General features: G+C 38.0%; 2 protein-coding genes across 4 annotated transcripts in view; one reads left to right on the forward strand and one right to left on the reverse strand.

Annotated features, from left to right (window-relative positions):
* LOC127619942 (G-protein coupled receptor 12-like) overlaps positions 1-21,879 on the forward strand; it is a 40,990-nt gene extending 19,111 nt beyond the window's left edge. The window contains exons 2-3 of one of the 2 annotated variants that reach the window (XM_052092977.1): positions 11,092-11,414; positions 20,398-21,879. In XM_052092977.1, coding sequence (XP_051948937.1) covers positions 20,400-21,380 — 981 coding nt within the window. In that variant the 5' untranslated portion in view covers positions 11,092-11,414; positions 20,398-20,399 and the 3' untranslated portion in view covers positions 21,381-21,879. Of the gene's footprint in view, positions 1-11,091; positions 11,415-18,945; positions 19,109-20,397 lie in introns of those variants that run through there. The other variant, XM_052092978.1, reaches the window with a different exon arrangement.
* On the reverse strand, positions 12,422-18,253 carry LOC127619943 (CD164 sialomucin-like 2 protein). 2 transcript variants are annotated; one of them, XM_052092980.1, is made up of 7 exons: positions 18,147-18,253; positions 15,816-15,916; positions 15,152-15,256; positions 14,578-14,655; positions 14,437-14,469; positions 12,958-13,099; positions 12,422-12,760 (listed from the first exon to the last, which is right to left on the reverse strand). In XM_052092980.1, exons 2-7 carry the CDS (start codon positions 15,889-15,891, stop codon positions 12,745-12,747), a joined length of 450 nt encoding a protein of 149 aa, XP_051948940.1. In that variant the 5' UTR covers positions 15,892-15,916; positions 18,147-18,253; the 3' UTR covers positions 12,422-12,744. The 2 variants fall into 2 exon arrangements, with proteins under 2 accessions (XP_051948940.1, XP_051948939.1); XM_052092979.1 differs by having other exon boundaries at positions 18,151-18,212.
* Positions 21,880-21,897: the final 18 nt, after the last annotated feature.

The following is a 21,897-nucleotide window of genomic DNA, read 5'->3' on the forward strand; positions in this document are numbered from 1 at the left end:
AACAATATCTTACTATGTAATTATATCGGTGAAGGCTGCCCATGATGTGGTTTCTAATGTCTGCCTTGCTTATCCTCAGAAAGCAGACATCACAAAAGTACACGGCAGGATGATTGTAAATCCACATCTCTGTTATCGAGTTAAGGCCTGCAGTGATCAAACGTAAATAAGAGATATTATGTGATATCTTTAATCCAGTGACTAAATTCTAGATGTCAGAATTTTTCTTACCAATGATGGGCTGTGCTCTATTTTGATTGTGCAGATATGAATGTATGGCATTGTAGAGGCGGCTGTTGTGACCTGGAAAACAATCAATGGAGTGGGCTAGTAGGACACAATGACATAATTTTACTGCAGAAGTGTGAGTGGGTTTAAAAAGTGACAGTGCAAACCTGCTTGGCTGCTTGTAGAGAACATGATTTGGCTGCTGAAAAAAATAAAAACCAAAAGGAACTACTAAAGAGAGAGAGAGAAACATTTTCAGGAAAAAAAAAAAAAAAAATCACATTATGTGAAATAAATATACATTCGCAATTGGAGGAACAATCCTTCATGCCAAATGCTAGAATTATATGGGTCTTACAATCTCTGCTTCAGGACAGTTTGATTTGGCAATAAACTATCTGACTGACAAAGCCAGTAGGACATATTATAGTAGAAGAAAATAATTATTTAAGGTCGACACAGACAGAACTGGAGACCCAGAGAGGACAGACTGTGTTCACACTGCACTGAAAGAGGACGCGATGCACTTCCTCACTCACTGCAGTAAATGAGACAATTAGAAACACTTTACACAAATTGCTCATATTGTACCCAAATTCCATAAATGATTTAGACAAACTTTCATATCTTATGGGAGAGAAAGCCAAGTGTGTTCAGCTGGCAGTGCAGTATGTGTCCTCCATGAGCGCAGTATGTGTCCTCCTGTCATCCTATGAGGGAGATATTTCATTTTAAAATTGTCTTTTTCCTCTCTTCCTCATTGCTCTCTGTATTTTATTATCATTAATTATTTATAGTATATACATTTTTTTTTATGTTTGTAATGTTTATTACTCAATGCTTTGGCAACATTGTACATGGTCATACAAATAAAGCTCATTTGAATGAGAAAGAAGAGAGAGAGAGAGAGAGAGAGAGAGAGAGAGAGAGAGAGAGAAATATTATGGTCTTTCAGAAAAAGCCCAGATGTCAGGAACCCCGATACCAGGCAGCATAGTCCTAGAGCACACGATGCAGTATACATACCTTGGGCTGATTATCACTGCATCAGGGAGCTTCAGTAAGGGAGTGAATTCACTTAAAGTAAAAGCTTGAAGAGCTCTATATGCTATTAAGAAAAAGTTCTATAATATTGAATTACCAATTCCAATCTGGTGTAAGATCTTTGATAGTGTCATACAGCCATAGCGCTGTATGGAAGTGAGGTATGGGGTCCACTCAGTGATCAGAACTACACTAGATGGGACAAACATCCAACAGAAGCCCACAAAAGGAAAACACCCAATAATGCACATAGGGCACAATTAGGACGATTCCCATTGATTATTAACATACAAAAAAGATCTCTAAAGTTTTGGATGCATTTAAAATCAAGTCCCAAAGAATCGCTACATTTTAAAGCACTACAAACCCAAGAATTGAACCCTGAAAAAGTCCCTGCAGTCAGCTGGTTCTGAGACTCACTAACCCTGTTAATACTACTAACATTAAGCAGCCTCAGACCAGCACTGCTTTACAACCAAACATCAGAATAAATCAGATCATCAAACAATCTAAAAATCACCTATCTGGAACATTGGGATCAAGAAACTAAAACACAAAGCATATTACAATTCTACTGGACTCTAAAATCAAAGTATGAATGGGAAGAGTATCTCCTGACTGTCAGAGATACAAAGCAGAGACAGATCCTGAGCAAAGTGCTGTATCAAAGCACATTAATAGAAAGTTAAGTGGAAGGGAAAAGTGTGGAAGAAAAAGGTGCACAAGCAGCAGGGATGACCGTAGCCTGGAGAGGATTGTCAGGAAAAGGCCATTCAAATGTGTGGGGGAGCTTCACAAGGAGTGGACTGAGGCTGGAGTTACTGCATCAAGAGCCACCACACACAGACGGGTCCTGGACATGGGCTTCAAATGTCAAACGTCTTACCTGGGCTAAAGAAAAAAAGAACAGGTCTGTTGCTCAGTGGTCCAAAGTCCTCTTTTCTGATGAGAGCAAATTTTGCATCTCATTTGGAAACCAAGGTCCCAGAGTCTGGAGGAAGAATGGAGAGGCACACAATCCAAGATGCTTGAAGTCCAGTGTGAAGTTTCCACAGTCTGTGTTGGTTTGGGGAGCCATGTCATCGGCTGGTGTTGGTCCACTGTGCTTTATTAAGTCCAGAGTCAACGCAGCCGTCTACCGGGACATTTTAGAGCACTTCATGCTTCCTTCAGCAGACAAGCTTTATGGAGATGCTGACTTCATTTTCCAGCAGGACTTGGCACCTGCCCACACTGCCAAAAGTACCAAAACCTGGTTCAATGACCATGGTATTACTGTGCTTGATTGGCCAGCAAACTCGCCTGACCTGAACCCCATATAGAATCTATGGGGCATTGCCAAGAGAAAGATGAGAGACATGAGACCAAACAATGCAGAAGAGCTGAAGGCCGCTATTGAAGCATCTTGGTCTTCCATAACACCTCAGCAGTGCCACAGACTGATATCATCCATGCCACGCCGCATTGAGGCAGTAATTAATGCAAAAGGGGCCCAAACCAAGTACTGAGTACATATGCATGATTATACTTTTCAGAGGGCCGACATTTCTGTATTTAAAATCCTTTTTTTTTATTGATTTCATGTAATATTCTAATTTTCTGAGATTCTGAATTTGGGGTTTTCATAAGCTGTAAGCCATAATCATCAAAATTATATCAAATAAAGGCTTGAAATATCTTACTTTGCTTGTAATGAGTCTATATAATATATTAGTTTCACCTTTTAAGTTGAATTACTGAAATTAATGAACTTTTGCACGATATTCTAATTTTTCGAGTATAGTATTCTATAGGAAGCTTTGGCAACATTGTTTTTGAAACTTTCATGCCAATAAAACCCAGTGAATTGAGAGAAACTACTAGATGATGTAAATTTACAAGCTAAGCTAAATCCATAAATTACTAAGTATATTTATGAGTTAGGGAAAGCTTACCTCGAACTTATACGTAAATACTTTAACTTCTCACTAATCCTCATAATATATCAATAATTTCAACTCAACGCTCAAAAAATGGCAGGTAAACGTAGTAATTAAATCATTAAAGTTTAAATCTAAAATAAGTGTAGATTAAAGTTCAGTCGATGTCTCTAGCATACTACTACTACTACTACTACTACTACTACTACTCATAACTTGTACTTGTTTGACGAGGCTGAATCCAGCTAAAACACAACACGAGCTATAAATACAACACAACCGCCAAATGTCGACGAACGGTTACATTTTCATCATGAGAGGAAAAACATCATTAACTTTTTAAAAGTGACATGTTTGATAGTAATCTGACATTTCAAAAATAAAGTCTTATAGTTTGTAATGGTACCGTCCGTCCAGGCACATGCGATTAGCATATCAATTACATCTAATAAACGCTCAAACTGAAGAACGTTAGAAAAAAAAGCTAAAGAAACTGTTTAAGAATTGGTTTCACAAAGGGTATACATAAAAATCTGTTTGCCTACCTTTACTTATTTTCTTTAGAAAGAACTGAAGTGAATATGTGTGTCTCTCTTCTGCGGGTTTTTAAAGGTGTTTTACGTGAATAATTATGAATACGTCACCATAGCGTCATGAATATATTAACAAAAAGTCACAACAGCGTCGTGAAGAATCATAAACTCTAGAAATGAAACGTATTGGAGAATCGCAACTTTTCTAGACTTCTCAGAACAAAAAATAAATACATTTAAATAAATAATGACATAAAGCATTTATGTCAAGGTCATTTAAGGCATTAAAATGTCAATAAAACCTAGACACGCTGATGGACACAATCGTTTTCAGTTTATTTATTTATGTATATTACACTTGTATATACATTATACAGTGTATATATACGTTTGTGAGATATATATATATATATATATATATATATATATGTATACATGTATATATATATATATATATACACTCACCTAAAGGATTATTAGGAACACCATACTAATACTGTGTTTGACCCCTTTCAGCCTTCAGAACTGCCTTAATTCTACGTGGCATTGATTCAACAAGGTGCTGAAAGCATTCTTTAGAAATGTTGGCCCATATTGATAGGATAGCATCTTGCAGTTGATGGAGATTTGTGGGATGCACAACCAGGGCACGAAGGTCCCGTTCCACCACATCCCAAAGACGCTCTATTGGGTTGAGATCTGGTGACTGTGGGGGCCATTTTAGTACAGTGAACTCATTGTCATGTTCAAGAAACCAATTTGAAATGATTCGAGCTTTGTGACATGGTGTATTATCCTGCTGGAAGTAGCCATCAGAGGATGGGTACATGGTGGCCATAAAGGGATGGACATGGTCAGAAACAATGCTCAGGTAGGCCGTGGCATTTAAACAGTGCCCAATTGGCACTAAGGGGCCTAAAGTGTGCCAAGAAAACATCCCCCACACCATTACACCACCACCACCAGCCTGCACAGTGGTAACAAGGCATGATGGATCCATGTTCTCATTCTGTTTACACCAAATTCTGACTCTACCATCTGAATGTCTCAACAGAAATCGAGACTCATCAGACCAGGCAACATTTTTCCAGTCTTCAACTGGAATCACTTCAATTTTGGTGAGCTCTTGCAAATTGTAGCCTCTTTTTCCTATTTTTAGTGGAGATGAGTGGTACCCGGTGGGGTCTTCTGCTGTTGTAGCCCATCCGCCTCAAGGTTGTGTGTGTTGTGGCTTCACAAATGCTTTGCTGCATACCTCGGTTGTAACGAGTGGTTATTTCAGGCTAAGTTGCTCTTCTATCAGCTTGAATCAGTCGGCCCATTCTCCTCTGACCTCTAGCATCAACAAGGCATTTTCGCCCACAGGACTGCCGCATACTGGATGTTTTTCCTTTTCACACCATTCTTTGTAAACCCTAGAAATGGTTGTGCGTGAAAATCCCAGTAACTGAGCAGATTGTGAAATACTCAGACCGGCCCGTCTGGCACCAACAACCATGCCACGCTCAAAATTGCTTAAATCACCTTTCTTTCCCATTCTGACATTCAGTTTGGAGTTCAGGAGATTGTCTTGACCAGGACCACACCCCTAAATGCATTGAAGCAACTGCCATGTGATTGGTTGATTAGATAATTGCATTAATGAGAAATTGAACAGGTGTTCCTAATAATCCTTTAGATGAGTGTATATATATATATATATATATATATATATATATATATATATATATATATATATATATATATATATATATGACACACACACACACACACAAACACACAAACATTTTATTTGAGATTTTGTTTTTGATAATTTAAAAAACATTTTAACTTTTTAACATTTTTACATTCTATCAATTTATATGACGTCACAACATTTAATGTATAATAATAGTGATACAAGCTGTCACTTCCTCTTCAAGACTGAGGTGGAGGTGTTAAACTACCACAACGTTTGGTGGTGTTCATCAAGTAAGGCCACAGTGACCTTCTCAGCATTAGAGTGGAGGAGTAGATTGAAGAACAGTATTATTGCTTCTGTTGGTGCCTGTGCTTGTCTTAATTCATCAGTATAGTTTTTGATAATGTATTTTCCATACAGTTAGAGATGTTGAGAGTTTCATTACATGCTTTTATGTATGTATTTAAAAAAGAAAAAAATATACAAAACATGTTATACTCCTCTTTGCATGACATTTCAACATCTGTCTAGGAGGCCAGTACCACTTCCCTCTTTCTCTATTTTTATGACAAAAGTTTCAAGTCATTACATTTATCCAGACAAAACTTAGCAGCAGGAAAGAGACAAGAGAGTATGGTGACCTGAACAGGATTAACGTTAAAAGTGCAAAGATATTATCAGGTCTCTTGAACACAATTCTTACAGATTTTTTTAGTGGTAGAGCAAAGAAGATTTTTTAATTTATCTTTGATGACGTTGTTCTCATTTGAATTTAAAGGGCTGAATTTACCCAATTTATTATGCTTTTTAAATGTTTTGTTTTGTTTATTGATTTTGCATATGCCTAAAATTACCAGTGTTCTATATTCTTATTAGTTCATTCTTTAATTTGTTGGCAACATGTTTGCTGTGTGGAGACCACATTGTCTTCACTAGACACAAAGAGTAAACCTTTTACCCCTTTCGCTATTGGATGACATATTTCCACAATCTGTTTTGAGAAATATATACTTCCTTAATATCAATCTTAAGAAACAGATGTCTCCTGTTACTGTCACTTGAGCTCTGAAGATATGCTTACACTGTTTAACTCCACCAATTCCACAGTTTTAGACACTATTGCTCCCATGAAAGTTAAACAAGAAAAACCTAAATCAGAGTCTTGGCTAAATTATGTCACTCATGCTCTGAAAGGTGCTGTATGTAAGATTCAGAAATCCTTGTTATTAATGACACCTGTGGCCGTTAAGTGAACTGCAGCCAGCTAATTGTTGCTCGTGCTCGTACACAGACTCCAAAGGGATGTGAGCAAGCATCGACCAAAACAATGACGTAATGTACAAAGACACTGAACATGATTCCTATCATATTGACAGATGAGGTAGCATAATTAAAATGAGAGTTTTGATTGTTTTACTACAAACTTTGAGAATGTATATCATATTTGACTCTCCAGTGCTGGAACAGGGTTAAAACAAAGTGTGGATATAGGTCTGACTATGCGTGACTGTAGTTTGACGTAATCACTTTTCTTTGCATGATACAATGACTGCATTTATACGATGAACTAGCTAGCCAGCTTTATCAATAGCTATTAGCTAAATTTGGTGGATGATGACAGTAGCTGTTTATAAAATACACTGTACATTATAAATATGTTGACACAATTAATTATTGATATGATTCCATCACAACTGTCATTTTGTTATATCGATGCGCTATTGTTTTATAATAATAGAATGTATATCTTTTCTGTATAACCAAGTTACGTTACACTAATGAATGGGTCTTCTTGCATTATCTTGAACATTTTCTAGCATTCATTTAATGTGTTATTGTAGCTTGCTTTGCTGAATAATTAAAGATTAACATTGACATTAACCTGACTTTTAGTATAAAGAGTAGATAGTTTAAATTATTTAAAAGTTACGAAGCAAGGTAGCTTGCAATTCGTCAGCGTTGGCAGGAAAGATCAAGTTAGCTAAATTTACACAGTCCTTATGGCACTATATTTCACATGCTTTGCAGTTATGTAATCTTATCTGTCCAATAAGAAGAATGCCAATTCAGGGTCAGTTTTGATCCCCAAAACTGAACAAAGGTCCCTCCAGATGCCCTGCCGATGTTCACTCTAGATTTCACTCAACCACGTTCCTGGATTCAGTAGATACATTTTTATTTATTTTTTTGGCTTACTCAGAGTTTGTGTAGGAGTCAGTGTTGTGCTGGGAGCTGGAAGTTTGCTGGATAACTTTACCTATAGTGTTGTAGTCTGTTGTCGCTATTGAATAGCGGAAGAGAAGCACTGGGCAAGACTCTCGGGAGCTCTTAAATGTCACATCCTTTGGATTTTCCCAGCAAAAGCGACCCGTTCCCTTCACATGAAAAAAAGTATTTTTCTGATATTATTGAAAAAAAATGTCATAGACACAGAGTTTTGTTTAGCACTATACATTCTGTTATCCGTTTTTTAAAAATGGCCTTTTTTATCTAAAGTCTAGGAGAAAGTTGTTCTCCTTCAACTGCAGACTTTTTAGGACAAGAATACTCTGTTTGAGATCACTTAATCTGGTTTTAGAGCACACCATAGCTCAGAATCTGCACTGTTAAAAGTTCTGAATGATGTTTTGCTAGCTGTAGATGCTGGAGACTCCACAATACTGGTGCTGTTAGACCTTAGTGCAGCATTCAATACCATTAATCACAATATCCTTATAGCCTGGCTCGAACATTCTGTGGGCATCCAAGGAACTATTCTTGAGTGGCTGAAGTCATATTTGAGCAATAGAAGTTTTCCCAGTTAATATTGGTTATTTCTAGCATTGCTTCTCTTACCTGTTGGATCCCCCAAGGCTCTATCCTTGACCCCATCATGTTTTCATTCGATATGCTTAACAAGCATGGTGCTTTTTCGCTGCTATACAGACGATACTCAAATCTATCTGCCTTTGAAAAAGAAAAACAATAATATAGGGATTTGCAGTATTGGCACCAAAGCTTTGGAACAGTTTACCCCTGCATAGAACAGCTGTTATCTTTAAAATCTCAATTAAAAACTCATCTTTTCTCTGAGGCTTTTAATTAACCGTGAGCTGAGATTTGTTTGTCCCCTTGTCTAGTGTGCTTATTTGATGTATTTATACTTATGCTTGTTATTGTTTTCTTAACTTATTTTACAGCACATTGGTCAACAGTCCGTTGTTTTTAATTGTGCTTTATAAATAAACTGCCTTGCCTTATTATGCTTACCCTAGCTACATTTAGGAACAGGAGAACATATAGACTTCAATAGAAAGTAATACACTATAGTTACATGACAAAACACTTCATTCTTTAGTTCTTTTACTACAGCCCAGTCAGTCTGAAGTTTATTTTTATTTTGTTTTCTGGAGATCAAATCAGCAGCATTTAGTTACTAAACTAAAAGAAATATTGCTCTTTGGCTGAACTTGTTTCAATTGTGAACAGTGGTTCAGCATGTTTGAAATTACTATGTAATCTCAACACAAACACTTTTTGTAGAAAGAACCTTGTTGAATTGAGTAAACCTAACAAAATTAGATGTGTCAATACTAACTAGTGAAAGTGAATGTTAGCATACTGGTTGGAAGCACCACAGATTGCAATTCAATAACTTTGCAATGGTTAGCACTGCATTTACTTATTGGCACAAGCAATCAATTTCATTTCATGTGCAACATCCACCTGTCCTTATCATTAGCTGAAGCTCCACTCTTCACCATAATGGTAACCCCCAAAACTCCAACATAATAGAAACTCTTCTAAATCTCATCATAAAAAACATGAAACACTATCAAGTATCCCCCTTTATATTCAAACATACACACAAAGAAACACTTAATTTTAACATTTACTCTCCCTATTGAGTCCCATGTAAAGCATGTTGGAAATGGAAATCCACAGGATTTTATCAATGATACATTAACCCCACAAAAAGTATTCAGTCTCAACTCAAATGGATTAAGCAAACTCCCATTTTTTCCAATTTAAATGGATAGAATGGATAGACTTTTTTGTCTTTTAGGTTGGCAAATCTGTGCTGATTGGTGGATTTAGTGGCCACACATGAATTGGTTTATAAATCCTTGGGAAGTTTAATTTTATTATAAATGTATTATTGAATCTTGATTTTAAGTACAATAATTAATAAAATAGTTTCAATGCAATAGTACAGATGTTGCATTGCAGTTCCAACAAATACAAGAAAAACGCTGGTTGATCTTCCTTGGCATTCCACTATGTTTAGACTGACTTTTTAAAAACAGACATGATGAATGTGAAATTAGGAAAGTTATATGCATCTCTGCCTCTATAAGCTGCAACCTCATGGTCATTCTGTGATCTCATGCTTTTAAGCATGTTTGTTTCAGCAGAACTTATCATACATTTTGGCAGAGGTTGAAGATCACATTTTAACAACTTATCCTATGTTTGCACCCTTTGCACAGAAAAATATCCTGATGTTTCTGTCTGTCTAAATACAACAAATGCAAGTTATTTGTAATTGTTACAGCATGACATCATGCACTAACCACATGTAGGCATAGACTGGTTGTTCACAATTCCTAAAGTTTTAATTGGATGATATTCATTGTATCACACATCTTATTCATCTTTTGCTCTTTGACAAATGCAATTTTGTTTGTACCGCCACTACCGGTTGTTTATAAAGTTACTTAATCCATTCAATAAAAGTATTTCTGAACCCGTATATTTCCAAAATCTTAAAAATATAATCCCATTCTAACATATCAAACACCTTTTCAGTGTCCAGTAAGATGGCAGCGACCAGAGTCTGATCATTCGCCCCTTACCACATGGTATTGATGAAATACCTAATGTTTTCAGAAGAGCTGTGGCCCTGAATAAACCCCACCTGATATATATATATATAAAAGATGTCTTAACTTTACTTAATCGGTCAGCAAGAATTTTTGACAATATTTTTACATCTAGCTGGATCACGGTAACTCTTACACGCTTGGATCATTGTCCTTTTTAAGAATCAGATTGATCTAGTAGATAACTCTTTTTAAATAGCATGATAAGTTCTGTAACTCTCACTGTGTTGTAGACTAACCTAATATATTGTAGAAAGAGCTTTATCGCATATTTATTACCTATTTCAATGCTATCTATGTAGCCAATCTGTTTCTGTCTAGCTTTCAAGGTTTGGGAGTAAGCTCATTGGGAAAAACATCCGCAGTTAGTCCTTTTTTTGTACAAAAATCTTTCAAAACAAAAGTGACCAAAGCCATCTTGCCACATATTTAAACCTCTAGATCACATCTTCCATGTTAACATAGAAAAACGATTGAAAACATTGAGGATGGGATGACCACCTAGTTGGATGGGGGAACACTGAAATAAAAAATCGGTTGGTCAAGATTACGATCAAAGAACATATTTCATATTAGCAATAAAATCTGACAACACTGGAATCATAAATTGTGCTGCTTTACTTCAGATTATGCTAAACAAAATGCAAGTTTGCTGGCTTTAGGCTATAGTTAATGCGCATGCACCTTTTCAGGTTGATTGACAAGCGATGACTGTATCTAAAGCTATTTTGGGTGTAATCTAATTAAAAAATAACCAGTTACTGTAATCTAATTACTTTAAGCACAACATTTTGTGTAACTCATTATATTTTTAATTTGTGTAGTCAGATTACTGTGATGAGGACGAGGGCATGGCCAGGCCTTGATGATGCACAGCTGGCACTGAATCAGCGGGAGAATGAGAAAAATTCAGACATGCTGTCACCTCAACTTCAACAGCTCCTCCGCCCTCTGGCGGATAGCAGCTCGCTCCTCTCCCGGCAGCCAACAGCAACCCCTTCGTCCCCAGACCGATGGCCACAGCAGCTCCCCTGGTAGATGGCAGCGGTGAGATCCCTCCCCCCACTCGTGTTTCGGCACCACATTTACAGTATAAGGATGGTGAAGGAGGCAGAAACCGGCTGAACAGTCAACATAAAGTTTAATGGTAAAAATAATCCGTTACTGGATGCAATGCGGCTGCGTGCATCTCTATCTCTCTTTCTATTTCTCTCTCTCTCTCTCGAACTGGCACCTCTGGCTCCCCTTTATCTCGCTATACCGCTTATCAGCTGATTCAGCGCCGGCTGTGCATCATCACGGCCCGGCCAGGCCCTCCCCGATTCAGGCCGGGGCACTACCGGTCTGACAGTTACAGTATAAGGATGGTGAAGGAGGAGGCAGAAACCGGCTGAACAGTCAACATAAAGTTTAATGGTAAACATAAACCAACATAAAACATCAGGACACACATGCAACACGGCTGCATGCGTCTCTCTCTCTCTCTCTCTCGAACTGGCACCTCTGGCTCCCCTTTATCTCGCTATACCGCTTATCAGCTGATTCAGCGCCGGCTGTGCATCATCACGGCCCGGCCCTCCCCGATTCAGGCCGGGGCACTACCGGTCTGACAGTTACAGTATAAGGATGGTGAAGGAGGAGGCAGAAACCGGCTGAACAGTCAACATAAAGTTTAATGGTAAACATAAAACATCAGGACACACATGCAACACGGCTCTGCATGCGTCTCTCTCTCTCTCTCTCTCTCTCGAACTGGCACCTCTGGCTCCCCTTTATCTCGCTATACCGCCTATCAGCTGATTCAGCGCCGGCTGTGCATCATCACGGCCAGGCCAGGCCCTCCCCGAGGTTTTTTGGGGTAAACTATCCCTTTAAAAATGGGATTCTACTGACACCTACAGACGTAATGGTGCACACGTCCCTGAAGAAAGTGTCACAGAGTCTCATCCAATTATTGCTTCATGAACAAAAAGGAACAAACTCAGGTAACTACCAATAAAACATAACATTTAATAAAGACAAATAAAAGTGCATGCAATTATTCCAGATATTACAAAGAATATTTCAACAATCTGTGCTATCAAACTAATAAACACAAGCTGAGACAAACCAAAGATAGAAAAAAAAGAGGTAAATCACCTAAAACAACACACAACGCAAGAGACTATCATAAACATATACTCAGATGTTAACAATCCTCTAGCATATTTGTCATAATATGTCTGTATCATTCTCTTGTCACATCTCTAGACCCTATCTAATGTAACACACACACCCACATACACAACGTGTTTGTCATTCAAGAACCGAAGGGAATATATTTCAATTATACATTTAACAAATAAATATAACGTTTTAGGGCCAACAAAAAGAAGGAAAAAAAGTGGCTTTAACACTCCGATGTTGCATTCATCCCTCTGAACATCCATTTCTTTCTTTTTTTCTGAGATTTTCTGTCCCATTCATGACTCCTTTTTTCACTGAGGTGGGTCACTGTGAGAAAAGATAAAATCATTCTTAGAATGTGTCCACGTTGTTAGAAAAGAACTTTTTTCTCTCTCTATAAATGCCATCCACAGAGTTGATCCCTCTGATGTACATGACTAGTCCCAGTGCACCACATTAAATATTGAACTTAGGAGGACACAGTTCAGATCAGCTTGATAAATGATCTCTTTAGTAATACTCACATAGTTTCATAGGAGCTGTCTTTGGTTTTGAGGAAGCGCATGACAAAAAATCCCCCGCCTTGCAATACCAGCACTAAGATGATTCCCCCAATGAAGCTGGACAGGTCAAATGATGCTTGAGAGAACTCAGGGGTTGTGTTATCTGTGTGTGTTATAAAAGTGAATGAAAAAGCAACTGTAGTAATAATGTTCAGAGTGTCCACACATTTTGACCAATTAATGGCTTTAATTGCTTTTCATTGCTACATTGCTTTTCCACAACCTTTCCAGTTGTTAGCGATTCCTGAATAATAATGCCGCACAATGAATCGAATTAAGATTACAATTACAGTTGCGACAACTAACCAATCATGAAAAATGTCAATTATCGCAGTCCATATAGGTTTCATTACAGCTTATTCATAACAGATTTGTGAAACAGGTTTGTTTAAATTGACCATTAACACAACAAGATTTGATTTACTAATTCAATGAACAGTATTACATCACTCAGGAACAAAGTTATCAGCTTGTTTTGGATGTGTAGCTGACATACAGAATACAGCTTGCAATTGACCCACTCAAAATAAGTATATTAAGTATATTAGTACTCATTTGGATTTATATGTAAATTCTGTGCATCGAAATGAATCAATTATGATTTTTGACATAATTGTGCAGCCCTACTGAATAATGATTTTTCTTGAAAATTCAAACTTATTTGTTAATGAATCACACAGACTAATTTGTGAATCAGTTTAGAAAATTAATTGAAAAGAACGGACTCAAAAATAATTATTCTCTCACAAATTGGACATCATGCTATGGCTCGCAAGCAAGATTTACTCTTCACAAGAGTATTATTCAACAAATTCAGAAAAATGTACATTCATTACCAAAGTTTCCATGACTTTTAAGATGGTATTAAAACAGCATAAAAGTCATTATCAACAAAGTTATCAGCTTGTTTTGAATGTGTAGCCAACATAAAGATTATGGCATGCAGTTGATCCACCCATAATAAATATTTGAATGTAAATACTATAAATCAAAAATAATCACAATCACAATATAAAAGGCAATAATCATTATTTTGTCATAATTGTGCAACCCTACCGAATAATTATTTTTCTAAATCATTCAGAATCGGACTGATTACATTAATAAATCATTCAGACCAATTTTTTTAAATCATTTTGGCCAATTCATGGAAAAAAACAGACTAAAAAGAATGATTCTCTCACAAAATGGACATCACGTTATGGCTTGCAGGTGAGATTTACTCTTCACAAGAGTAATACCCAACCAATAAAATATTTTGGAGCAGAGAAAAACAAAGAATTTAGAGAAATGTATATTCATTATCTAAATTTCTTTGACTTTTAAGATTGTCTTTTTTCCCCATGTCGTTTCCTCGCATGAAAAAGATCATTTTTAAAATCACTGATATTTCTGATAACTGTATAGATGAACTGAAACAGTGAAGATAAAAACCCTCACCTTTGCCACCATCATCAGAGGTGCTGCTGTCTACTAAAAAAGAAAGAAACAAACAATTTAATATAAACAACCACACTCATGCATATGCAAATACACATAGATAGTGTTGTGTGATTATGTTTTTATCTGTATTCTTCTCACTTTGGCACATGCCAGTCTTATTGAAGACAGAACAGTCCCCAAAATCTTCAGTGTCAGACATGCATCTAGTGTCATTTCCTGGAATTCAAACAGAGAATGATATTCAGTCACAGGCGTGAGCGTGTGTGTGTGTGTGTGTGTGTGAACTGGTTGGAGGTAGAGATTCTTAGCATATAAGACTATTCTAATTTAAATAATTGGGTTTAAGACAGAGGGAAGAGAGAGAGAGAGAGAGAGAGAGAGAGAGAGAGAGAATGTGTTGCAGAGTTGGTTGCCTTGGCAACAGAGTATCTCTCTGTCTCTTTCTCTCTCTTTCTCTCCCAGACACACACATTTCCAGGAAGGTAGATAATCGTGTTGAATTATTAACTAAGACTGATGTCTGCATCGATGGCAGCAGTAACTATGCATATGCCTATGTTTGAATAATTCACCAGGTTGTTCCTGAGATCGCTCTCCATGGTCAGGATCTCATGTCCGTCAGTGGGATCTTCTGTATGTGCGTGTGAATAAACAACAATGACATTGCACAGGAGAATACCTTTAAACTCCTATGATACATGTGTTCTTTTACCGTCATTACAACTTAGCCAGACACATCGTGTGAGATTGAGGGTCGGGTCTCCGCTGATGCAGCTATCGCATGAAGCAAACTGAGAACAGTTCCTAGGTGAATTATCTGTCAATACATCAGATAGATACAAGAAGTGAAGCCTATATACTCGACACCTCACATAACACACAAAACAACACTTTTGTGTGCGTTTACTTGAGAAGAAAGAGGGTAGAAAGAAGGCAGAAAAGTTTCAAATAATTGAAAATTAATCTCGTAATAAAAAAGGAGAAACGTTTATAAATTATCTCGTGAATTCAAACAGAATTACCTGTTAATATATTTAAGTCTCAGTTAGCAGCACAAAGCAACAAATGCAATGGAATCAGACATGACTTTGGATCCAACAAAAAAGCTGTTCTTTTGTTATTTGCTGTGACTCTAAAAAATGTTTGCCTTTAACAAACTCCACAGATAATTTTTTTGTACAGACAGTAGATCAATTTTAATGTTATACACTGTTTGTAACCAATATTTATCTTTTATGAGCTAAAGTTATACGCACACAAATAAGTTGCAATAGAAATGGATAATCAGATGTCATGGTTGAGAGACATTAAAAATTGAGACAAATAAAAAGGATCAAAAGAAAGTTGCACACACACACAAGGGTATTCGCACTCACCTGAGGTTTGTGAATTGGTTATCATAACATGCATTAGCAGCACAATCCCACAAAGCGAAACCCGTACACACCTCATCCTCAAAAATGGACTGTAACTCCACCTATTACCAACACACACAGTTAGCACAAGCTATAATATTCAATGTCTTATCTCTCTCAATAAAGTGAATTTCTAATGTCTTTCTAACTTTAAACTATAATAAATTAAGTCCCTAAAACATTCTAGCTAAAGACTTGCTCTGGGAAGCACTGACCCCAATAAAGCAACTAACGGCATATACAAGAAGTAGATGCCAACAGGATTGAATGTCACATTGACAGTGAAAGACCTGCTGACATCACATAACTGAGCAAAACAAATAAGGCATATGAAGAGGAATATATAGGAATATAGACTTTGCCTCACCTCAGCCTAAACTTTAAAATGTAAAGAGCAGGAGTAATAAACGCACACACGTGCCAGCCAAGCTAACACCTAAATGTCTAAGCTATGTCCTACAGACAGAAGGGCATTGTGAACTGTGCATGTGGTTGTGTGTGTGTGTGTTGACGTCATGCACTCTGATTCAGTGAGACTGGAAGGTGTGTAACATGAGTCAGGTAACCTGGCAACCAAATGGCAAATGACCATACCTTGATCCACATTACTGAAGATGTTCTGCCTTTTTACAACTAGAGAACTAGAAATTTGTTACACCTCACTCCACACCACATACTTTTAGAAAGTTGACATACACTCACTGAGCACATTATTAGGAACATCTGTACACCTATTTAATCATGTGATGATCTAATCAGCCAATCGTGTGGCAGAAGTGTAAAGTATAAAATCAAGCAGATATGGGTCAGGTGCTTCAGTTAATGGGGAAAAACATTTGATCTCTGTAATTTCGACTGTGGCTTGATTGTTGGTGCCAGAAGGGCTGGAATTAGTGTTTCTGTAACTGCTGATCTATTGGGATTTTCACACACAACAGCATCTAGATTTTACTGAGAATGTTGCGAAAAACTAAATTCTCCAGGGAGCGTCAGTTCTGTGGACAGAGATGCCTTGTTGATGAGAGAGGTCAACGGAAACTGGCCAGACTAGTTTCAGCTGACAGAAAGGCTACAGTAACTCAGATTATTGCTCTGGACAATTGTAGTGAGCAGAATATTTCGAACCTTGAGGTGAATGGGCTACAACAGCAGAGGACCACGATGGGCAATTTATTAGGACCAAAGTGTTCCTAATAAAGTTCTCAGTGAGGGTATACTAGCATGAACTTATTAGTATCTTGTTCGTTCTTATTTAATTAAACTTCTTCCTGTTTGTCTCTCTCTTCTGGTGGCCCATGCAGAGGTTTTGGAATAAAACTCAGTATATCGTAAAGGTACATGTCTGTGTGGGTTTGTGCGAAGGCCAGAAAGATAGTGGGAGAGAGCATTGGGCATAGTTATGTAACAAGTTCCCCTTTCTCTATCTCTCCAAACCTCTGCATCCTGACTGTCCCACAATATAATGAAATATGAAAAAATCAATAACTATTAGAAACCATGCAGAGGAGTTGATGATGTAATTATTTTTTATGTGTAGGTACAAGAGTGAATTCTTTTTCAGGAGGAATGGTTGTCACAACAATTATTCCCACGTAATTTCCCACATCTAGGGTGCCTGCAAATCCATATGAAATCAGGTCAGCATTTGTTTATGCAATGGCACACATCTCCCTAACCCACACTATCATGCCGTAAACGGTTTTTTAACGTCTCACGACACACACAGATCTATAGCTAGTGCCAAACAACGTGAACGGACAGGGAAGGACGAGGTGCAGAGAGATAAATCCGCGCATGCGCTCTGTAGAGCTTATGATATCAGTATCTAAGAGAAATTCCGCAGTACCCCCCAACACACGCAAGAGGACTTCCCGCCAAAAATTAGCACAAGGAGATACGTGAAATGTTAAATTGCGTCTGCACTCTTATGTCTGCAAGTAATTTTCGAAGGATTCTGTCAATGTAATAGTCTCTCAAAATCATTAAACCTCATTCAGATCAAGTATTCTTTATTTACATAGAGCTTTTACTAAAACAATATATATATTAGTGTTATAGTGCAATATATATAACAGTATATATATATATATATATATATATATATATATATATATATATATTCTCTTCAGTCAGTAAACTATGAGTCGACATTGCACAAACACTTAAAAATACTCGCCATGACCTTAGAAAACTTATGGGGATACTAGTTGTCCCCAGCTAGTGACCACCGGAAGCGCATATCCTTATTTAGAGAACCGGAGAGTTCCCCTGTTGTGTAGAGCTCGCGCCCACCTACTTCATTAAAATGCGGAGCCACGCCAGCGCTGCTACGCCCACGCGCTGTATCTGCCGGGAAGCGCTCGAAAATCTCCATCACCTGCAGTGAAATGATGTCATCGTCATAACCTCTGTCTCCAATCCTCCCAATAGTTACATATCATCAACAAGTGACAAATTAGGCCGACGTTCGTGCATGCATTTTTTTTTTTTTTGCGTTGGAATTGCACACTAGGCTTGTCACTTAAACAGTGTTACAGATAAACACATGGGATTTTATGTTAGACGTGAAAGTAATGATGGTACTTCATTGTGCCACGCACCCCAATAGTGCAGCAGAATTGACGTCACTAGCAACGAAGCGAGTATCGTTCACTATTTCAGCACCATGGACAGCAGTGACTCACGCTCACATTCCCTATCAATCTCGCTCAGTCTAGCGCGTGCACAAAACAAGCTGGATTTTGCCGGCTTTTGCATAATGACGATGGTTAACGTGATATATCATCATTAATATTTGTAATTTCCAAAAAGTCCTCCATTTTATTGAGGCATAGTCTCAAGTCTAAATGATTACACCGTTTTCTCTCCCGTCGTCGCAGTGGGCGGGGTGAAAGAATGCGGAATTTTTATGAATGAAATTACGACACCAGGATGGTGTTCCTGTGAGTCTCCTGATTGGCTGACCGGGGCAGAATCGCCCCTCATCATCCTACCTCACGTCAGAGGGGAATCAGTGAGGGTATAGCTCGCAGCCCACCACAGCTGAGTGTTAAACAGAAGCGCTCGCGACCACGACACCGAATACAACGGAACTACGAAGGAACTTTGCTTTGCAAGAGCACGCATTTCATTTTCTGAAGAACTGGTTTTGTACGCACATCGAGCTTAGATTTCAGCGTGCACTCCAAGCGAATTCCGTTGGATGGTGCACCGTACCGTGAATAATTTTCCCTTTGCAATCCAATAGCGCTTCCGTAAGTTTGCTGTTTTGTGCTATTTTATTGTCTGCACACGGACCAATTGATGAAGAAATAACTAAACCTAAAGAAAGGGAAAGATGTCTTAAGCTCTGGCGAGAGGCTATAATTTTGGTAATGTAGACTGAAATATACACCAAAGGGTCTTCTTGTATATCAATATGTAAATTATGTATTAAGAAATCTTTTTATAACGATTGTGATGCGCAGGCTCGAGTATACTTCTTAAAGGGCGTAAAGAGCGCGCAGCTATATGAGATAAACGAGAAAATAGTTAATATAGTGCTAAAATAGCTAGAATCAGTTAGTAAAACATTATAAGTTAATAGAAAAATGAGAATAACTAGATATGTTATCATTTTAAGGTGCAGGGACAAGACATGGCATGGACTGATATTGCATAAAAATTTGCAAAATATGAATGAGATGTGACTGGCTACTGAACTTGACAGCGTCTCCACTTAAAATGCTTCTGATGGTCAGGCTGAAAATATATTAGAATGGAGTGCATGAGTTCTACAAAAAAAATTATGTTCAGTTTACTCAGTTAAAATGAACTAAAGAAACACAATTCTACAATATTTTGTCACATCTTCATTTCATTGCGTTCTATCCAATTAAATTTGAAACATTTAAATTTGAGTTGGGACTACATCAATATTTTTTGTAGCATCAAATTAAACTGGGCAGGAGATTTCCATATCCCAGCATGCTCTGCACGGGACTGGATGGGGAGAACAAATGTTGAAATTAAGTTTTATTTTATGCATTTTTGAGCAAGATCCAAAGAGATCCAAAGAGATTTTGTTAATGTTTAATTTTCTGTTATATTGGTATTTAAATAGAGTGTCTGTATAGGCTGGAGTTTTGCAGGTTGTCTTTGTGGTGAAGATTGGCACTTGTGTTTATTTTGAGGATGGACTTTCACTTTCAAATGATACTCAATTTGAGTTGCTATTAAATTGATAGTGCAACAGTTTCACTGTCCTTACGCTTGCTCACCTTGCATATACTACTGATTAATAAAATAAATTAAGTTGGACCAACATAAGAACATTTATTAAATGAAAAAATATTTAATTGTGTTTGATGAACTTAATAAAGTTGAGTTAAATCCACTATAGTACATTGATTTGACCTAATTTACCTAATTTATGAGTCAATTAAAATAACTTTAAATTATTGATTTTTTGTAAAAACGTTCTCAAATTAAATTAAGAAAGGGTAATAACTTAATTTTTTGAGTGCTGTGAATTGCATGACTAAAATATTTTTTCTTTCCACAGTAATGGCCCTGAACAACTCTGAAGCGGGCTTAGACGTCTTCTTGGCGATGGACGAACTGCTGGATCTCTCACCTTCCCATGTTACCCCTAAACCCCTGGAGGCCACAGTGATGACTCCATGGGATGTAGCCCTGTGTGTATCAGGTGCCCTGATCTGCTGTGAAAATGCAGTCATTGTGGCCACCATCTTCTCGTCATCATCTCTACGGGCACCCATGTTCCTGCTAATTGGCAGCCTAGCCTGGGCAGACTTCCTAGCAGGAGTGGGGCTCCTATTGCACTTCCTGTCTCGGCGTTGTGTGTACTCAGAAGCTCTAGAGTTGGGGAGTGTGGGTCTTTTGGTGAGCGCACTCACTGCGTCTGTGTTCTCTCTGTTGGGTATTACTCTGGACCGCTTCCTCTCTCTGCATCATGCACTGACTTATGGTTCCCGCCGGGCACACACCCAAACACGTTGCGCTCTTGCTGTTGGCTGGACTCTTGCTGGACTTCAGGGTGCACTACCAGCTCTGGGTTGGAACTGCTTGCAAGATGTTGAATCTTGCAGTGTGCTTCGGCCTCTGACTCGGGTGCACCTGGCAACCCTGTGTGGTGGTTTTCTGCTGACCCTGGCTCTGATGCTGCAGCTGAATGCCCGTATCTGCCAAGTTGTACTCCATCACTCACATCAAATCGCCCTCCAGAGACACACACTCCCATCTGCACGCACACACACACGTCGTCGGGTGCACACTCTTGCCCTCATCCTTGCTACATTTGCCAGCTGCTGGATACCCTTTGCCTTGTATGGGCTCCTAGGTGATGGATCATCCCCAGCTCTGTATACGTATGCCACCTTGGTTCCAGTCACTGGGAACTCTCTGCTTAACCCTCTGATCTATGCCTACAGAAACACACACATACAGAGAGTGCTGCGACAGGCCTGCTGCTGCTGTCTACCAAACATGCCCAACAAACACACACACACACCCAGTGATGTCTGAACATAGTCTTCTTAAAGCTCATTGAAGAGCATGTGGTGCCATACAAGAAACACAGTCTCTCATATCACTGTGCCAGTTGCCATATCACCGGTCTGACTGGTGTTAGGAAGTCAATCTCTTCTGCAAACTTTTGAGTCAACATCTCTTTTTTACACTATATTGAGGAAATACTTTTTTCATATTACAAATCATTTGCCAACAAAATGGAGTAAAGCAGAGAAGAAACCCCCCTTGTCTGCTGTAAATGTCTGAAATGTGTGCCTCATACGTTTACATCCTCTGAAATTCAGAGTTTACTGATAGAATTAAATCATTTGCACTTTACAATGACTTGACTTTTGAGATGAAACATGTCTGAATTTTGTTTGTACTAGAATCCTACTCACATATATAAATATCAAATTATTTGCCATTTGGTTTTCTGACAGAATTATGTTTTTATACTTTACAAATGCCCTGTTCGTACTATTAATGTATTAATGTTGCACAAAACATCCAAATGTATGACTGAATGTGT

The sequence above is a fragment of the Xyrauchen texanus genome, chromosome 26 (genome assembly GCF_025860055.1).
Source record: "Xyrauchen texanus isolate HMW12.3.18 chromosome 26, RBS_HiC_50CHRs, whole genome shotgun sequence".
In the NCBI taxonomy this organism is placed as follows: Eukaryota; Metazoa; Chordata; class Actinopteri; order Cypriniformes; family Catostomidae; genus Xyrauchen; species Xyrauchen texanus.